Source organism: Rana temporaria, chromosome 5 (assembly GCF_905171775.1).
Source record: "Rana temporaria chromosome 5, aRanTem1.1, whole genome shotgun sequence".
Classification (NCBI taxonomy): Eukaryota; Metazoa; Chordata; class Amphibia; order Anura; family Ranidae; genus Rana; species Rana temporaria.
The window spans coordinates 291,052,427-291,073,650 of record NC_053493.1 but is presented as its reverse complement, the minus strand read 5'-3'; the positions used below and the strand labels follow the sequence as shown (position 1 = coordinate 291,073,650).

At 44.4% G+C, this 21,224-nt stretch overlaps 2 protein-coding genes across 3 annotated transcripts in view; both read left to right on the top strand.

Moving 5' to 3' along the window:
* NDUFV2 (NADH:ubiquinone oxidoreductase core subunit V2) overlaps nucleotides 1-3,763 on the top strand; it is a 55,497-nt gene extending 51,734 nt beyond the window's left edge. The window contains exons 7-8 of the mRNA XM_040353968.1: nucleotides 1,180-1,256; nucleotides 3,591-3,763. Coding sequence (XP_040209902.1) covers nucleotides 1,180-1,256; nucleotides 3,591-3,684 — 171 coding nt within the window. The 3' untranslated portion in view covers nucleotides 3,685-3,763. The remainder of the gene's footprint in view (nucleotides 1-1,179; nucleotides 1,257-3,590) is intronic.
* A 5,411-nt stretch (nucleotides 3,764-9,174) lies between these two features.
* The window catches only part of ANKRD12 (ankyrin repeat domain 12), a 174,443-nt gene continuing 162,393 nt past the window's right edge, over nucleotides 9,175-21,224 (top strand). The window contains exon 1 of one of the 2 annotated variants that reach the window (XM_040353967.1): nucleotides 9,175-9,510. The gene's annotated coding sequence lies outside the window, so the exon portion shown is untranslated. Of the gene's footprint in view, nucleotides 9,511-9,924; nucleotides 10,088-21,224 lie in introns of those variants that run through there. The other variant, XM_040353966.1, reaches the window with a different exon arrangement.

Here is a 21,224-nt window from a genome sequence, read left to right as displayed (position 1 = left end):
TGGAAAGCTCCTGTCAGGTGCAACACATGTGAATGAATATAGCTGGCACCCGCTGTAGCTCTTGTGATACTATATTCGTTTTTTTTTTTTTATTATTGTGGAGAAGTACCAAAAAATGTTGTCCATGGCTGTAATTCACATGTTACAGCCTTTACAATCATGCATGTTTATTACTCTGCACATCAACTGGCCACCCAACGGAATACCAATAAAATACTCTGTTTATGCCTTGAACAAAGCTCTTAATACAAAACATTTACTTAAGACCAAGTCAAAATTCTCCTGAATTTTGTCATTAAAGAGGAGTTCCACCCAAATTTGGAACTTCCTCTTAACCCACTCCTCTCCCCCTTACATGCCACATTTGGCATGTAATTTTTTTGGGGGGGAGTGGGGGCTTCAGGAGTGGGACTTCCTGTCCCACTTCCTCCTTCCGGGTAGACGATTAAGCCTAATTGCCTAGGCGATTAAGCTTAATCACCTACAGGAAGGGGCTGCTGTAGGTGATCGCCCAGGACACGTCACAGATCCTCGGCGATCGCCTGTCCAATCAGACGGCGCCGCATGCGCAGTGCCGCTCGCGCATGCGCAGTGGGTGCCCGGCCGTGAAGCCGAAAGCTGTCACGGCCGGGTGCCCACACTGAGCATGAAGACGCCGGCCGGCGAGGGGGGGCGAGGAGCGGAGCCCCGTCCGGCGCGTCGCTGGAGCCGTGGAGCAGGTAAGTGTCTGTTTATTAAAAGCCAGCAGCTACACTTTTTGTAGCTGCTGACTTTTAATAAACTTACAAAATGGGTGGAAAACCCCTTTAAAGTGGAAGTTAATCAGCAATTTACATATTTTAGGTATGCAGCAAACTCGCATATAATAAGTGTATTGGCCAATATTTTGTGTTTCCTATGGTCGTCGGCTTCATCAAGTGGCCATAATGTTGTATTTTTCAGATTGAGGTATTTCAGTAACGTACCACAATATAGGCACTAAATGGGGCTGAATACTGTGTGAATTACAAAAACTGCTAAACAGAATTATAAATTCATTTCTGTTTTAGGTAGAATGAATTTGGGGTGCAGTTTTATGTATGTAATTTCTGAATAGGGTACAAGGCATATTGTTTTGCTGGCATCATTTACTGTAAACCATTTCTATTTTTTGACCCACTTCACGGATTTATCTTCTAGGAGGATCTTTTACCGAGGGATATTGAAAGTATAATTGATGACTTAAAAGCTGGAAATATACCTACTCCTGGACCCAGGTACCCATTCTTTCAAATGTTCGCAAACCATGTTCGTAAACCACAGATCTAGCTGTATCTTGTCTCCTTGATAGAACAAAGGGGTATCTATTATAACAACATTGAGGGTTTCATGCTGTCATTTAAAGGCACCTTCCTTTTTGTTTCCGGTCATTTATTTATTTTGGTTACTGGGTAGAGGAGGCCAGTGTCTGATTTATCAGTTTACAATACATAGGGCTTCAATGTGTAGATCATCTTTTATTTTCATTCTACAGCTTATTTTATGCTTATTTGTATGTTTGACAGCTCTAATGATTCGGTATTGTTTGAAAACAGATTGGCTTGCTCTGAAATTCTCCTTAAAGTGGAGCTCCACCCTAAAGTGGAACTTCCGCTCATTGGAACCCTCCCCCCTCCGGTGTCGCATTTGACACCTGTCAGGGGAGGGGGGTGCAGATACCTGTCAGACAGGTATTTGCACCCATTTCCGGGAGTCCTCTCTGTGGGGACCTGCGGGTAGTGCGTCACTTCCTGCCCCTGCCCGTTGTGTTCTGGGAAATACGCTGCTCCTAGAACACAGCGGGAACCAGTGATGGCGGCACTGCGTGACTCGCGCATGCTCCATAGGGAATCGGGCAGTGAAGCTGGAGCGCTTCACTTCATGATTCCCTCACCGAGGATGGCAGTGGGGCAGCAGAGTGACGAGCGATTGCTGTTGCAGACGTTGCTGGACTCCAGGACAGGTAAGTGCCGTAATATTAAAAGTCAGCAGCTGCAGTATTTGTAGCTGCTGGCTTTTAATATATATAATATATATATATATATATATATTTTTTTTTTTACAGCGTAGCTCCGCTTTAATTCTGGAGAAATCCTTTAAAATATAATACAAATGTTCAGCTAAGTGGTGCTGCTAGCTGTGTCTGCTTTCATGAGTCACAGGGCCATTCATACTAATGCCATCCTTTCTACTTGAAAGCTATACAGCACTTGATGTACAAATACTCTTAATGTTGAGCATGCAGCACTTCTGCTGCTGGGCAATTATCAGATAAGAGTATGAAAGGTCACCCAGCACCGGTACTAATGTAAAGGATAAGGTATGCTTCAACGGGTTGTAAAGTCTCTAATACTGGATACACACTATACAATTTTCTTAAGATTTACCAAAACCATTGAATATGAGGTCAAACCTAAACACTTGCAATCAGGCAGGCCCTTGCACTACATGGTTTTGGTAAATCCAAATGAATCAAACAAAAGTTGTCTAGTGTGTGTATCCAGCTTAAATGTTTTTTACCTTAAAGCGGGATTCCACCCGCAATAATTTTTTTTTTAAAGTCAGCAGCTACTAACAGTGTAGCTGCTGACATTTACTAAGGACGCTTACCTTGTCCTACGTGCCCGCGCTGATGGCCCCCCCGATCGATGCAGGTCCCGTGCCGCCATTCACACTAGGGGAAACAGGCAGTGAAGCCTTACGGCTTCACTGCCCATTTCCTACTACGCCTGTGTGAGTCTCGTGCCGGCTTGTGAATGGGCGGCTGCTCTCTGAGAACATACACAGTTCCCAGAAAGCAGCGCGCCCCATTCACTAGGAGAAGAGGAAGAAGAAAACATTCCGCGGTGCCGAAGAGGCAGATTACGGACTTCCGCATAGCAACAGGTATTTCGGGTGAGTATAATTTTTTTTTTTTTTTTTCACTTTTATTTTATTTTTTTAGTACTTTTGGCCAAATGTTGTTTTCCTGGGTGGAACTCCGCTTTAATGCTTTCCTTGTATTAAGGTAAAAAATGTTTAGGTTGTCCGCATCGCCCCCTCAGCCCCCCTTTATTTACCTGAGATCTCGTTGTATCCAGGGCCGTGCAAGTCTGCAGATCTTTTCTCCTCTCACTTCCGGGTCTTGCTGGCTTTGCTGGGGCATCGGACGCCATCTGCTCCCAGTGCTGTCAATCAAAGCAAGCGACGAGGAAGCATTATCGAGTCCCGTGTCAATGGACGCAGCAGAGGGACTTGGGTGCAAGCATGGACCAGTGCCCCCATGGGAAGCCGCTTCCCATGGGGGACTTGAAAAGAGGAGGTTCCCACCCGCTCGGTGCGATTCCATTGCACAGAGTGGGCAAGTATAGACATGTTTGTTTTTATTATTTTTTTTTTTATTTACCTTTACAACCTCTCTCACTATTCAGAAGATGGTCTTTATTGCTATTGTAAAGGGGATATATATATATATATGTGTGTGTGTGTGAATAATGTAACAGCGTTATAAAATGAGCATCACTGCACATTTAATGCATTACTATAGATCCTAAAAGAGAATACTGATCAAATTATCTTTTTAAATACTTTAGGAATGGCCGTTTCTCGTGTGAACCTGCTGGAGAACTTACCTCTCTGACTGGACCTCCAAAAGGACCAGGCTTTGGTGTGCGTGCAGACCTTTAAAATTACTGTGTAATATAAAATATAACTGCAAAGCTTAACACTTATACACATAAATAAAACTGTTTTGTTTCAATATTCATGAGTTGTATAGTGTGTGTGTGTATATGCACTGAATTACATTGGCAATGGTAGGATCTGTATGTTGCTGTTTGGTGATAAGAGCCAAGAGAAATACTTTATTTTTATTTGGACACCTTCATGGGCTGCCCTACACATAATAATCACGCCAGCGGAGCTTGGTGCATTTTTTTACTTTGATATTGGTACAGCGCATTCTGAAATGCAAGAAAATGCACAGATGTGAATGGAGCCTCATTGATCTTGTGTTAGCGCACCATTTTCACTTTCAGGACCCATTAACATGTAGTGGGAGTGCACACTTTGTGGCTTGTGTTTTCCTGTGACACACATAGGGCAGCCTGTTGATTTCAATGGCCTGCGCTACATGTGGCTCATAGGAAATTTTGGCGTGTTTGTTTATTTCATATGGCATTAGGTGTGCCATTAACAATTAATGGCACTGAAAGCGCAACCAGGTCATTTTTAGGTGTATAAAGGTGGCCATAAACTATACAATCGGTTTGTACACTCCCTTTTTTGATTTCCCAAATTTATATAATAGAAGGAAATGCCTATCTAGCCAATCACTCTGTATTCAATCAGGCAGACCCTTGCAATACATAGTAGATCTAATGGAGATTGTATGGTGAACTTTACAGAACCAAGGACACGCTTCTCCTGTTTTACTAAAGCTTTATCCACGTGTCCATCTCTCATTTCCTGCACACTTCAAAATGACAAATGAACGATCTATGCAGGATTAAAATTAAAGCGGTGGTTCACCCTAATAAAACATTTTTTTTTTCTATCATTAAATTAGGCATAGTAGCGCGAGCTACAGTATGCCTGTATTTATTTTTTTAGTCCGGTACTCACTGTGCAATCCTAGCGAGACGATTCCGACTCCTGGGCGTTCCTATCCACAGGCAGCATGATTGACGGCCGGCTATGGCGCGTCACGCTTCTCCGGAAATAGTCGAAATAGGACTTGGCGCTTCACGGCGCCTGCGCATAGTCTGTGCGCAGGCGCCGTGAAGAGCCGAGACCTACTCCGGCTATCTTCCGGGAGCACGACCTGCCATAGTCGGCCATCAATCATGCTCCCTCTGGATAGGAACGCCCATTCCCCGCGGGGAGTCGGAATCGTCTCGCTAGGATTGCACAGTGAGTATCGGACTAAAAAAATAAATACAGGCATACTGTAGCTCGCGCTACTATGCCTAATTTCATGATGGAAAGTTGTCAATAAGGGTGAACCACCGCTTTAAGGAAGGAAAAAAATAAAATTGATGCTTGTGTATTTAGTGATTGAACTCCATTTAAAAAAATGTACACCTGGAAATGGGTGGATAGGTAGGAGGGTGGATGATGCAGGGTGTGTGCTAATGAGGTCAGCTGGTCAACTTCTTCCTGTGTTGTGACCTACAGTCTATCCAGGAAGTAAGACAGAACTAATGGATATGTTTCCATGAAGACAGTGAAGTGTGTGTAGAATTAATAAAAAGCTTTGATATTTTTGCAAAACTATTACACTAATGCTATAATGAACAAAGGTGAACTTGGCCTTTAACATCAGCTGCAGATTCCAACGGTGCTGCAATGGTGTGAACTGACACCAAATCCACAATTCTCTCACATTCTGTGAAAAAATAAATGCTGCACTAAAAGTAGAAACAAGTTAAAATAGAAGGCCTAATCCTAATAATAAAATCATCAAATATATTGAAAATGAACCACTTATGTATGCTAACAATAACTGATGTTCAAATGTGTTTGTGTCCAACAATCTTGTGTTAAAACAATAGAAACCCATAAAAGCAGTGTCCAAACATATCTATAAATCCATAAAAGACTTAAAAAAAAAATGGTGTTTAAACAAATGTAGCGTCTGCCACAGCTGCTGAATCAAACTTGAATTTTTTCTTTCTGTGAATCCCACCACCACTCTTGCGTGAAAGAAATGCAGACCTATCCCTTTTGGAGCTGGGGTAAATGCTGTCACTCCACCAATGGTGGTATTTTTTTTTAAGACCGCTTTCTTTTGGTGGTATTTAATCACCACTGGGTTTTACTTTTTTTTTTTTATTACTTTATTTAGAAAATTTTCTAGCGGACTGTATCTCCTTCACGGATGCACACTGATGAGGCTGCACTGATAGGCACTGTTGGGGATGCATGGATAATCCGTGCCATGATTATCAGTGTAGATGTCCCCTATGTGGATTTGCCGTTTACTAGCTCTCCTCACATGCTGTCAGCATGAGGAGATGACTGCCGATAACCGGAAAATACTGTTTACACTGTGATTGGACACACCTGACCATATGGTAAAGAGACCATCTGTGTTCGGCTGTGTCCTAAAGACACAGCGATCACAGATCTGTGTTGATGCACGCCGCAGGAGGCATGTGGGAAGTGTGATCACAGGAAAACATCCATAGACACCCTCCTGGAAATGTGAGACAGCGCTGTAGCTGTTTTTTGTAAGCAGTTGGACACTGACGAGAAGAATTAATGAACTACAGCACTCTGGTAATTCATTGAGATCTACCAACTCTGTGAATGAATGATGCAGCCTTGTAGGCGGAGCCCTGGATGGCAGCTGGAGGGGGGGGGGGGCATCTCCCCTGTACTGCTGTCAAAGAGGGCTCGGGTGGAACATGTAAACTGTTCCTGAAGGTGAACTTAACTTTTAAAGTGGTTGCAAACCCTTCCATATACTCAGTGAATTGACTGGCCTCAGGTGATGCACAGAAATTAAACAAATCCTCCTATAAAAATTGTACCTGTTCATCTGCAACTCTGTCCTTAATGGTCCTTCAAAGTACAGGATTTAGACAGGATTCCCCAGCTCCAGAAGGCAGGGAGTGGGGATATGATATCGCACACTGCACAGCATATAACATACAGAGCTGAGTGTAATCTGAGACCTGAGTAGAGGGAATGAACAAGACCTCCTATACACAGTCTCATAACAAAACATGCACAGGATTGTCTGATGTCTAAACAGATTGTCAGAAGTGAGCCATTCAGATAGAAGAGAGCAGACAGAAATATGCAGAGAAATGCCTCTTGCCTACATAGGCAGCTTTTTCGTAAACATGATTCGTTTTTTTTCCGTTCAACCCAGCGGGCTAAATGGAAAAAACTTTAGTGCTCGGGAGGAGATCCTGTGCTAACAATCCGGTGTTGGTACAGTGATCTCCTCGCTGAGCTATTGTCTTCTGACTGGGGGAGGACCCCCTGCCTGAACATACTGGTCAGAGCTCTCAGCCTTTGGCTGCCATCATTGATGGGATGCCAATCGGCAGACCTTTTTGATTATGCCCCTTTGACAACAGCCAAACCATCTGTCGTACACAAGAGCCAAATGTCTGACGTTTTTTATTAAACCGGCATATACTCGGCCTGTGTGTATGGCCCTTATAGTGGTTGTAAAGGCAGAAACGTTTTTTTATATAATGCATTATATAAAGGAGCATTAAAAAAAAAAACCTTCTGTGTGTAGCAGCCCCCCTAAAACTTACCCGAGCCCCATCTCTATCCAGCGATGTGCACGAGTGCCTTGGCCGTCCGGGACTCTCCCTTCTGATTGGCTGAGACACAGCAGTGGTGCCATTGGCTCCAGCTGCTGTCAATCAAAGTTGGTTAGCCAATCAGGGGCAAAACCAAACTGCGACTCTGAACAGCTGCTCCAGACTCCATGTGCACCAGTTGTAGTACAGTCCCCTCCATTGTGTGAATGATCCTAAATTACCTCACAAAAAGCGGCATTTGCAGTTTAGGTACAGCTGAGAAAGAGGGGGAAAAAAAAAGGCGTCCATTCTCTTTTTGGCCGTATACCGTCACGCTGAACTAGGTTCACATAGGTGTGTGCCTGATCTTCGGGCAAACCGCATTGCCATTTAGCAGATGTGCAGGGTGGCAATAATTCTCAACAGCATCAGAAAACGTTTGAGTGGCAAAACTACATGGGGCTGCATGGAATGCGTTTTTGAAAAGGGTCGGGGGACTTTTCCCTGCTGTGTTTCTTGCGAGCACAGCAGCCTATTTAAATGACTGGCCCGCTGTACCTGCACATATGTGAACCTAGACTAAGACCCCTTTCACACTGGGGCATTTTCAGGCGCTTTAGCTTTAAAAAAAAAAAGGTGCCTGAAAGAAGCCCCATCTGCAATCCCAATGTGAAAGCCCGAGTGCTTTCATACGGAGGCGCTGCGCTGGCAGGGCATCAAAAAAAGTCCTGCGAACAGCTTCTTTGCAGCGCTTTAGGAACGGTGAATACACCGCTCCTAAAATGCCCCTTCCCATTGAGGCGCTTTTTTTTAGTGCCAAAGTGCCTGAAAAAGGGGTCTTAGTCTAGGTTCATATTTGCAGGTACAGTGGGCCATTCATCTAAATGGGCTGCTGTACGTAGCGGAGCTTTACCAAAAAATGCCACAGTGTGACAGGGTCTTAATCTACCTCTTTCACCACAAAACGGAACAACCAATGCCAAGACCCCTTTCACACTAGGCCGTTTTGCAGGTGCTATAAATAGCGCCTGCAAACTGACCTGGAACCGCTTCTGCTGTGTCTCCAGTGTGAAAGCCCTGAGGGCTTTCACGCTGGAGCGGTGCGCTAGCAGGACGGTAAAAAAAATCCTGCCAGCCGCATCTTTGGAGCGGTGTGTATACCGCTCCAGCCCATTGAAATCAATGGGACACTGCGGCTATACCATCGGCAATGCACCTCTGCAGAGGCTCTTCGTGGTGGTTTTTAACCCTTTTTCCTGCCACTAGCGGGGGTATAACCGCCCCCGCTATTGGCCGAAAAGTGCAGCAAAATTGGCGGTAAAGCGCCGCTACCCCCGGCCCAGTGTGAAAGGGGCCTAACATTTATGTACACAAATTGCACAGCAATGAAAATGCTTTAATGGACTCATTCAGCCAGAAAACATCTTTCTAAATGTACAATCTACAGCCGAAGTACGGCTCGGATCACACTGATGTAATGCGAGATATACACAGGAATGGTTTCTTGCGCTGCATAGCAATTGCGCTGTGTTCATGCGATCTGCGGGTGTCAGATGTTAATAACACCCCAAAAGGAGATTGAATCGCATGAGTATGAACACCCATGTGATCCAATTCCAGTCAGGCAAAGAACAAACAAAAAAAAGGTGCCTGTACCCCTTTTTTGTGCAGATGCGGCGTGACTTGATGGGCTCAAATCATACAGAATCGCATGTGATTTGCACAGGAATGCGGTGAGATGCATCACATCAGTGTGAACACAGCGTAAGCAACAAAAAGCGAGCTGGAAGTCACAGTCCTAGCTGTCCTCTGCATGATTAGAGTCACCTAGCTGAGAAGAAGGCTCCCCCAGCCCCATAGTACGCACTCTCATTCAATGTGGCCCCTCACTATACACATACCGCTCAGATCTGTCAAAACAGCTGCTGCCTGCGTCACTGTCGCAACTGGCAAGTCACGTGAAAGCCTCAGACTTGGCGCATGCGCCCTGGCAGCCCAGCAGACAATACTCACTGCGCCATCACAACAATAGTGAAGGCAGACCCTGCAATGGAGACGAGCACACTGGACTCTGAGGACGTCAGACACAGCCAGAGCGCTGAGCAGAAGCCCGGCGCCTCCACCGCCCGAACCCGCCATCCGGAATCGCCTCCTCTTCGCTTCTTCACCCTACTGCAATTCGAGAACCTTCTTCCAGGGGCAGCCATTCCCGGGTGACGCCACTGCCCTAGCAACCAATCGGAGGCCGCAGGTTTGTTTCCAACTGCCAGCTCGTACTGGGTTGAAGCTGCCTTTTCCGTGACGTTGGGTTGGGGGAGGGGCTCTGCGGACAGAGGCACATAACGAACGCGCTTTATTAGTGCATTGAGAATGGATGCAGGGGGGTGTGGACGTGTCCGCTTCCTGCACGCTCACACGGCGCTGCTCCTCTGTGGGTGATAAGTCGGGCTGCCAGAGGCCGCCTATCATTGTCACTACGCGCACAATAACCCGCGCTCGCCGCAGACTGTATGTGCCTGTGAGTGACAGCATTGGCTCCGCCCCGTCAGCACACCAATGGGACGAGGCGGTTTGTAGTCACGTGGGCCGCGGAGCTGCGTCCAATCGGTTTCGGGTCGCTGAGGGCTGTGCGCTGAGGAGGGGGGGGAGTGTGTAGAGAGAAGGGGGGAGGGTGGAATAGAGAGACAGAGGGAAGAAGAGGGGTGTGAGCGCTGCTGTGTGAACGCTGCCGGGCTACTGAACGTCTTACACCCCGTTCACTGCTATTCACCCCGACATAGCTCAACGTCCGAGTCTGAGGGGAGCCCGACACAGCCCTGTGCTAGCAGGTGAGCAGTCCGGGGGGGGGTCACATGGGAAGGGTAGCGCAGGCCCATCGGAGGGGGAGGGGTGACAGAAGGTGCGGGTCACGTCACTGGGGTCACCCATGTTGTCTATGTGGCCAGGAGGTGGAGGCCTCACTTCCCGGGGGGGGGGGGGGAGTGTGTGAGTAACGGGCCCGAGGAGAGAGTACTGGCCGGCCTGAATGTCTTCCTCACCGTGACACTGTGCCAGTCCTCGTTCTCCTCACCGCTACGCTGTGCCAGTCCCCGTCTCCTCACTGCTACGCTGTGCCAGTCCCCGTCTCCTCGCCGCTGTGCCAGTCCCCGTCTCCTCGCCGCTGTGCCAGTCCCCGTCTCCTCGCCGCTGTGCCAGTCCCCGTCTCCTCGCCGCTGTGCCAGTCCCCGTCTCCTCGCCGCTGTGCCAGTCCCCGTCTCCTCGCCGCTGTGCCAGTCCCCGTCTCCTCGCCGCTGTGCCAGTCCCCGTCTCCTCGCCGCTGTGCCAGTCCCCGTCTCCTCGCCGCTGTGCCAGTCCCCGTCTCTTCGCCGCTGTGCCAGTCCCCGTCTCTTCGCCGCTGTGCCAGTCCCCGTCTCTTCGCCGCTGTGCCAGTCCCCGTCTCTTCGCCGCTGTGCCAGTCCCCGTCTCTTCGCCGCTGTGCCAGTCCCCGTCTCCTCGCCGCTGTGCCAGTCCCCGTCTCCTCGCCGCTGTGCCAGTCCCCTCACCGCTGTCTCCGTCTCCTCACCGCTGTCCCCGTCTCCGTCTCCTCACCGCTGTGCCAGTCCCCGTCTCCTTACCGCGACACTGTGCCAGTCCCCGTCTCCATCAGCTGTGTTCATGTCCTGTTTTCTTTTTGTTGCATTCCCTGGTCTTGTGGGTACTCTGCACCCCAAATAAAAAAATAAAGTTATCCAATTAAAAACAGCATTAAAATAAACATGATGGGACTTGAGGCTGAGCAAAGCAAGACAATGTCACCAGCACCCCATGGATCCTCAGAATCGGTCTAAATTTATTCAGCAATCACATTGTTACAGCAGAAGCCATCAGACTTAATGAAAGGGGTCCTGCAAGACTCTGAAACCTTGCTTCTGCTGTAACAATGTGATCGCTAAATAAAGTTTTGACCCATTCTGGAGATCCATAGTGTGCTGGTGAAATTCTCTCGCACGGAGTATACAGTATCTCACAAAAGTGAGTACACCCCTCACATTTTTGTAAATATTTTATTATCTTTTCATGTGACAACACTGAAGAAATGACAGTTTGCTACAATGTAAAGTAGTGAGTGTACAGCTTGTATAACAGTGTACATTTTCCGTACTCTCAAAATAACTCAACACACAGCCATTCATTTCTAAACCGCTGGCAACAAAAGTGGGTACACCTCTAAGTGAAAATGTCCAAATTGGGCCCAAAGTGTCAATATTTTGTGTGGCCACCATTTTCCAGCACTGTTTTAACCCTCTTGGGCATGGAGTTCACCAGAGCTTCTCAGGTTGCCACTGGAGTCCTCTTCTCCATGATGACATAACGGAGCTGGTGAATGTTAGAGACCTTGAGCTCCTCCACCTTCCGTTTGAGGATGCCCCATAGGGTTTAGGTCTTTAGACATGTTTGGCCAGTCCATCACCTTTACCCTCAGCTTCTATAGCAAGGCGGTGGTCATCTTGGAGGTGTTTTTGGGGTCGTTCTCATGTTGGAATACTGCCCTGCGTCCCAGTCTTCGAAGGGAGGGGATCATGCTCTGCTTCAGTATGTTGGCATTCATGGTTCCGTCAATGAACTGTAGCTCCCCAGTGCTGGCAGCACTCATGCAGCCCCAGTCCATGACACTCCCACCTCCATGCTTGACTGTAGGCAAGACACGCTTGTCTTTGTACTCCTTACCTCTTTGCCGCCACACACGCTTGCCACCATTGGAACCAAATACGTTTATCTTGGTCTCATCAGACCTCAGTGCTTGGTTCCAGTAATCCATGTCCTTAGTCTGCTTGTCTTCAGCTAACTGTTTGCAGGTTTTCTTGTGCATCTTTAGAAGAGGCTTCCTTCTCCTTCTGGGACAACAGCCATGCAGACCAATTTTTATGCAGTGTGCGGCGTATGGGCTGAGAACTGACAGGCTCACCCCCCACCCCTTCAACCTTTGTAGCAATGCTGGCAGCACTCATACATCTATTTCCCAAAGACAACCTCTGGATATGATGCTGAGCATGTGACCTCAACATCTTTGGTCAGCCATAGCAAGGCCTGTTCTGAGTGGAACCTGTCCTGTTAAACCGCTGGCCCCCGTGTTGCAGCTCAGTTTCAGGGTCTTGGCAATCTTCTTATAGTCTAGGCCATCTTTATGTAGAGTGACAGTTCTTTTTTCAGATCCTCGTTTTTTTTTTACCACGAGGTGCCATGTTAAACTTCCAGTGACCAGTATGAGAGAGTGAGAGCGATAATACAAAATTTAACACACCTGCTTCCCATTCACTATATGGAAAAAAAATATTGCGCTTGTTAAACAGTGACAAAGAAAAAACAAAGGGGAAGCAGCGATCAAAAAGTGTTATACTACACTGTCAAATATGCAAAAAAGAAGAGATCGCGCTAAATGAGTGACAAGTGAACAGAAAGTGACATAAAGTTCAATAAATCAAATGTCCCGCCACAAAGGCAAGTAATTGAATCTCCCAGGTGATAAACTCAATCCACAAGGAAAAGTGCTGGACAGAAAGAACCTCCACCAACGATAAAAAAGCCTCTTACCGAATCAAATTGATCTCTGGTTTAAGAGAGATCAAACTGCGCATAAGAGGCATGGATGGATATCCTAAAGACAGCAATGAACAGCAAACAGCGGTGAAATCCTGGTCAGTAATCTTTACAGATGCATCTCTCGATGGGACATCCAAGGATATAAGGAAGCAGAAAGACTCCACATAGCGTAATAACGTCTGGATTTATTATCAAATCAGTAAAATAACACTTACATGTCAATGTAGGTATAGCGAATAAAATTTGAGCCGGCCCGCTCGATACACAGCCTGTATCAGGTAAAACAATACGCGGTGACGTCACCGCGTATTGTTTTACCTGATACAGGCTGTGTATCGAGCGGGCCGGCTCAAATTTTATTCGCTATACCTACATTGACATGTAAGTGTTATTTTATTGATTTGATAATAAACCCAGACGTTATTACGCTATGTGGAGTCTTTCTGCTTCCTTATATCCTTGGATGTCCCATCGAGAGATGCATCTGTAAAGATTACTGACCAGGATTTCACCGCTGTTTGCTGTTCATTGCTGTCTTTAGGATATCCATCCATGCCTCTTATGCGCAGTTTGATCTCTCTTAAACCAGAGATCAATTTGATTCGGTAAGAGGCTTTTTTATCGTTGGTGGAGGTTCTTTCTGTCCAGCACTTTTCCTTGTGGATTGAGTTTATCACCTGGGAGATTCAATTACTTGCCTTTGTGGCGGGACATTTGATTTATTGAACTTTATGTCACTTTCTGTTCACTTGTCACTCATTTAGCGCGATCTCTTCTTTTTTGCATGCTTCCCATTCACACCTGAGACCTTGTAACATGAACAAGTCACATGACACCGGAGAGGGAAAATGGCTGATTGGGCCCAATTTTGACATTTTCACTTAGGGGTGTACGCACTTATGTTGCTAGTGGTGTGTTGAGTTATTTTGAGGGTGCAGCAAATTTACACTGTTGTACAAAAGCTGTACACTCACTACTTTTACATTGTAGCAAAGTGTCGTATCTTCAGTGTTGTCGCATGAAAAAATATAATAAAATAATTACAAAAATGGGGGTGTACTCACTTTTGTGAGATACTGTATATGGTTTCAGTCGGTGGTCGCTGCAGCACCCGCTTACATACCCAGCCATTTCTACAGGAACGTGTGCATTGGAATCTTGAGGCTGAACACAGTGGCAACATCCCAAATATTTCAGAAAATAAAAAGCGTTGTCCATTTCTGTTTGTTAGAAGTTGGTCTATCGATCAACTTCCCATGAACAGTCCTGCTGGAAAATTTCTGTTTGGTTAATGCTTGCAGTCTCCACCCCACAACACGAGTCCTTCCATGGTAGATAAAGTTGGCAACGAAGTGAGGATGAATACAATTATTTTTTTTCCAAGGAGTACACGTGTTCCAAGCAGAGCCAACACTAATGTGTTCTAGCTTATCAAGGGCTCGACAAACCCCAGGCGTCAGCTTGCCCATCTGCGGGTCTGGGACCGCCATATAGGGTGCCGCACATCTGCTCTCCTCCCCTTCTAGCTGTTGACCCGGCAGTGACGTGTGTTGTAATTTCCGGGTTTCCCTCTGACAGTTTCTCTAGCCATCAAGGCCGGGAAAGAATGTAATGCAGTGTGAGCATTAGGGCGGCAACTAACGAATATTTTCATAATCGATTAGTTGGCAGATTATTGTTTCGATTAATCGGATAATAGCCTTAAAAAGAAAAAAATTGCATTTTTTTATTTTTTTTGGGCCAATTTGTTGTTGGGCAGATTACAAAACACAAATTGCCACAAAAACACATTACATGCTTGTCTGCAGCTTCTCCATTGAAGTATATTGAACCAAAAAAAATAAAATAGCACCGTTTTGCGTTAACAAGTCCTTGCCCTTTCCAAATACGCAGCAGCTGAAAAAAAATCATGGATGTGAACGTGTCCCAAAGGAGAACATGTAACTGAACTTTAGCGTGTTTCTGCAAAAAACAGAGGTGTGACCCAGGCCTGAGATGTTTAGTAACATAATGGGGTTAAAAAAACAAAAATATGTAAAAAAAAAAGAGCAAATAATCGCTACTGTAAGGGGTTAATTTTTTTACTGTGGGACAGTGAAAGTGATATTTACAGGAGCGATTTGCTTTTTTGTATTATAAAGGGCTAATTTTAGTTTTTTTAACCCCATTATGTTACTGGCCGATTAATCGATTATGAAAATTGTAATCGATTAATTTCATAATCGATTGTCGATTAATTGATTAGTTTTTTCGGCCCTAGTGAGCATTACATTCAGTGGAGCACAGGGAAGACATGCAGGGCCTTTTAGACCCTGCATGTCTCATTAAAGAGAACCCATCACCCAAAAAAAAAAAAAAAATCATAACACTATGCCCCTTATGCAATAGAAAAAAAAATTAAGTAACATTTTTGTAAAAAAATTAGTTACACCCAAGTGCATAAATCCCCCCCCCCCCCCACCCTCCATAAAAATTGAGGCCCACCACATATATACTTATGTACAAGCGTAAATGCACACGGTGGCGTTCCTATACTCAACGACGATTGCAATGCAAGTTACACATCTTTTTCTCTACATATCGCCACACACACCGGAATGAGCGCAGTAATTCTAGCACCAGACCTCTTTCGTAAGGCTGCTTTCACACTGATGTGCTTTGCAGGTGCTATAGTGCTAAAAATAGCACCTAAAATGTGCCTTGAAAGTGCCTCTTCTTGCACTCCAATGTGAAAGCCCAAAGGCTTTCACACTGGAGCGGTGCGCTGGCAGGGCGGTAAAAAAAATCCTGCTAGCCGCATCTTTGCAGCGCTGTAGGAGCAGTGAATACACCGCTTCTAAAGCGCCCCTGTCCATTGAAAGCAATGGGCAGCACCGTCGGCAAAGCGGCACTGTAGCGTCGCTTTGCGGGCCGTTTTAATTTTTTTCCGACCGATAGCGGGTATTAAAAGCGCCGCCCTAGGTGTCAGCAGTAAAGTGCTGCTACTTTTAGCGTAGTTTTTGCCTTGATCGCCGATGCCTAACGCTTTTAAAGCATTGCCTATGGAAAATATAGGGTGTTGGGTATCTAGTTAAAACCTTGGCTTTTATATTTTACCAAAAAAAATTGTAATTTTATTGCGTTATTGTGCCTCCTAAAATTAACTTTTAATGTGTGTTTTTATATTATTATTTTCCTTTGTGGTAATATTGTGTGACATTAATTAAAACTACCACCATTTTATTCTCCATGGTGTCTGCTTTCAGAAAATATATAATGTTTAGGGAGTTTATGTAATCTTCAGGCCTTAAATTGTGTTGTAAGTGTAAACGGGTTAAAGGGTAAGTTCACATTTGGGAACTTGTTCCACCCGTGAGATATGTTGGTTCAAAAAAATAATGGCTCCTAACTTTAGCTGACTTCTTGATTCAAAGCAAATCTGTCAGGCTCTGCCCTATAGTAAGGCCTTGATAGGCTGAAAAGTGTTATTGTTTGGAACATGTGTATTGTTTGGACAAAATAGGTACAAATATGTTTTAAATTCTTTTAATAACTAGCAATGGAACTTTATTACAGTAGTAATTTAAACCTATAAAACAGGCTGGTTTAAGTATAAACACCAATGAACATGATTGAATAGTACAGATGAATGCCTGTATTTAAATGCCCAACTAGGAGATATAAATAATGTAGCTGATGTGGTCTTATTAACGCGCTATGAGACAAAGATGTACCTTTTTATGTATGAACAAGAGTAACATGACATATAGATGAATAGAAACACACCAATCATAATTCATTACAAATGCATCTGGGATAAATGATATGCTATTGCTTGGGGGCAGCATGCGCTCGGTCCTTGTGTCAGGGTCCATGTATTTATGCCGCGCATTTGACAGTATCTCTGGAGTTCTAAATCGGTGTTTTATTTTCTATCCCAGCAGGCCGAATACTACCTTTTTTTAATACATGGGTATCTCATAAACTAGAATTGGGGATTGACCCCGATCCTTTGAGTTTGCCCAGATCTCAGCCCCCTTTTACACCTCGGCATTTTGTTGCACGTTTCATACTAAGATTATCCCTGTTATTCTGAAAGGGACCTGTTCATACCTGAGCGTGGGGTCATGTGAAGTTGTACAAGCTTCTCTGGGGTAAAACCCAGGAAATTGCCATCTCATTCTATTCCCCATGGAAGTGCCTGGTTTGTGCACATTTTTTACAAAAAGTCCATGGGGATAAAAACACAGAATTCTGCTCCTATACTGCAAGAGCCTCTAAATGGCCAGGCTGCGTTTACGCTGAAGTGTGCATGGGGGCTGAGTTGTGCTCGGTGCCCCAGTTTGTCCCACATTTCTATTTTTTGAGCTGCAGATTATCTATATTAATCCTGAGTGCTTTAGGGGCCATGTTTTTCAGCTTTCCCAAAACAAAGGCAGAGAGAAAAGGTGACACAAAAGCATGCCATGCTGACGCAGGCGATCACAAATGAGAGGTCAGCTCTGGGTTTTCCAGTGCAACTGTTTTTCTGCAATCACAGTAAATACTTTTTAAGGTGGCAGTGTGAAAATTATTTGACCTGTTCCAATTCTTTGTAACATTTCGTTTTTACAACAAATATTTATGTGTAGTTGTAGAATTGTATGCTTTGCGTGTTCTTTTTTTTTTCCTTCAAAACATCAGCTTGATTAGTTTTGTAGTTGTGTAGAATTGCATCATCAAGTATTTCCTGGATGTTTTGCCCATGCTTCTTTCTGTGGTCTAGTATGGTTCTTCTCCTATGTTTTGTCTCAAGGGAGAGCAGGCAGGTCACTAGAGTGCAGGAGCTGCTGCTTCTTTACCTCTATGGGTAAGAGACAGATGTCCCCCTGGCATCATATTGTACAGCACAGGTTATGGTGTCCTTTGTCTGGAGAGGTAAAGTTGTATTTGTATTCTGTGCGCTATTGTACAGGGGAATGATTTGTTTGTGCCAGTGGAGGTGGTGTTGTGGCTGTGCGGGGTGTTTTGTTGCTGAGGATTGGTCATGAAAGAGCAGCAGGAATGGCTGCTGAATGTGTCACTGCCCATCTGCCTGCATTACTATCGCTCCAGGCTGCTGTAAGCTAAGCAGCCTCTGTGTCGGTGCTTTTACTTTCCCTTTTATCACGTACACGAGTTACCCTGCCCAGGTAATAAATATGTATAGAATTAATAGCAGTTTGTCCTTCTGCGTTTCCTATCATTTATATTTTGTGTGAGGTAATGAACCTTCCCTAAAGGCTTTAAAGTATGCCATCATCAGTTATTTTGTTTATAATAAATGTATATGTCCCCTGTCCTCTTCTGAATCCTGTGTTGCTGCAGATGCTTGGGCAATATAATGCTGTATTTATATATATATATATTAATATAGCTAAAATGAATTATCTTTTAGGTCTGTCTGTGATTTTGTGTAATAGAAGCAGAGGGAATAAAGGGGGTGTGTACCTCGTCAGGCGAGCATCCAGAGACAATGCAACTCAGGCATGAATGCCGCATAGAAAAGAAGAAATGGCACATCTTAGCAGTAAGCTCGCCAGCAGCAGTTTGACATGGCATTGACTCATGCTTACTGCTGTTTTGCTTCTGCATTCATGCCCTACTTGGCTTGTGCCTGATCTTGTATCTGGCATGGAGTTGACTACTCCACCTTCTTTTCTAGTGCACACTGAAATGTTGCTGTGTCTTTGAAACCAATATATTCTGAGTTCTATGTTGCAACAAATAGGCAGCACAAACCAGTGAACGTCTCTGTAAATTCTTTTGTAGCTTGTGTTTTTAACTGTAACTAGGTAGATCCCTCCACTGCTGCAGTAAAAAAAAATATTTGAGCGACCTTAACAGATTTCACAAAATTCTCCTGGCAGCCCCAGCTTATTTTCAACTTCTGACTCAAATGGTTAGTTTAGGCCTTATTTATAGTTGTGCGTGTGCAAGCATAGTGTATGTGCAGTGGCATGCATTGTATTTCTTTCTTATGCCAACCTAGAGCTGCACGTTTCTGGATAAAATGAGAATACAGTTTTTGCTCACGATTCCCAGCGTAACGTCATCTTTCACATTATACACATTATACGCTAACTTTACGGTTTAGTTTTTTTAAGTGTATTTTTAGCTTTTGAAAGACCGCTGCGCAAATACAAAATATTGCCATGAACGCCATTTTTATTCTCTAGGGTCTTTGCTAAAAATATATAATGTTTGGGGTTCTAAATATTTTCTAACAAAAAATACTCTCTTAAATCGCCTGCCCGTTTTAATTTTTAGATAGTATTTTTTTTTCTGCCATTAAATGTCTTATACAGCGCATTTCCTGTTTCTTGTCTGGTCATTAGCCTAGGCTTATGACATCATGCACTGCTCTCTTTCTGGCTCTCCTGAGAGTTTGTCAGGAATGGAGGGGGGATGAGTCATGAGGGCCAACAAGAGCTGCAGAGCTGGAGGTGTGCCTCTGTGTAAATACAGGAAGTGAATGGGTAGCAGCTTCAGCTGCCCACAGTTAAAATGGCTGCAGCCAGTGGAGTTCATCCCTTTGATCTAAAAGAGCCAAATGATACAATTTTTCTTTTTATCTCTCAGCACGGAGCAATGTTGTGATAAACTTTGCTGGTATTCTGTGAAATAGTGCATCTTGTCGGAAAATGCCTCTGGCAATCTGTGCATGACGTAAAGTCACTCCAGCTGAATCTCTTGTGTTCTGCCTGTGCCGTGATCGGTAATGTCTCGCACATGTGCAGAGAGAGTCAGAATGTGACGATTAAATTCTCCCTCCATGCTTTGCTGATCTTCGGATAATGCCTTTAGACGATGTGGGTATGCACACTGTTAACATCACGCCAGTTGATCAGCTGGAGTCACGTTCCGTATTGCGCATGCGCAGATCATCGGAGGCATTCTGACGATCTGCACTATAAGAACATCGGCTGTCTTTTTTTTTTTTTGTTTTTTTTTGGACAGCTGTGAGCAGAGAACAGCTCTGTGCATGAATTGTGGAAATGTCAGATTAAGATCGGGAGGGAGATTGAATGGAGATCGCATATTATTTTATTTTTAACGATTCGTAATGCAGCTCTATGCCAACCCAACCCCCCCCCCAGACACGCATAATACAAATGCACTTGATGCAATAAAAAAATCAATAATTTTACCTACCGCGTTACTGTGCTAATAATCTTTATAATGTGTTATAAGTGAATACTCTGCTGCTGCGCTAAATAGTTCCCTTGTTCAAAACAAAATTAGCAAAGTCCAATGTCACTTATTAAGCCAAGCTCAGAGAATTTTTATCACCTGAAAATAGCCCCAAACAAAATGAGATTTTTTTAAGTCTGATCCAGACAAAATTGGTAATAACAAGTGTCCAGATATGCATCTTTGGAGCAGCTTTTGGGCGCTGAAAAAAGACTCTCCAAAAACGCCCCTCTCCATTGAAATGAATTAAAAGAGCTGTAAAAACACCTTACCCTTTCACACTGAGGCACTGCAAAAACACCCTAAAACATTAGGGTCTTAGTGGTGCTTTACTAGCACATTGGGATTGCAGATGAAGCTTGATATAACGCCCCAGTGTGAAAGGGGCCTAAAGCTAGTGCATTGTTGGTTCACTTACCTTTTCCTTCGATTTCCCTTCTAAATGTTTTTTTCTTTGTCTGAATTTCTCCCTTCCTGTTTCTCCTCAGTAAGCTTTCCACCATCATCCGAGCTGTGATTAGTCAGCCAGAACAGCTTACTGAGGAGGAACAGGAAGTGAGAAATTCAGACAAAGAAAACAATCATTTAGAAGGAAAAGGTAAGTGAACCAACAATGCACTAGCTTAAAGGAATTTATTTAGAAAATAAAAGACAAACTTTTACAACCCCTTTAACTGAAAATTCAGGATGCAATTAGCTGAAAACTGAAAGCACTTTTTTGCGTTTAAATAGCAAAACCGCAAATGTTTTTCGATGGCAATTGTCACATTTTTTTCTTTTGTCAAGATGCAGATAACCCTGTTTTCGGCCAATAGTTTTTAGCAGTTGTTGTATCGGTGTGCATCCCTGCTTTCACCCAGTGTGTGTTTACTTGAAATATTACATTTGTTCTTTTTCACCTGTGCACACACCAAACTCACCGGATCTTTATGCCTGTCTTTTCCAAGAAAGGCAAATGAGCTCATGGATGTTTCAAACTGCTTTTCTGGGACATTGCCATCTCAGTCGCCATACACTTTTACTTTCAATATCAGACCCAAAATGAACACATTCAAGAGAGAATCCCATATAGTGTATGTTAAAGCAGAGCTCCACCACCCAAGGGTTCTGCTTTAAAGCCTCCTCCCCAGCTCTTGTTTGTGAAATGGAGCTTTCCGAGGGGAAGAGGGTACTCCCAATTTTTTTGACAAGTAT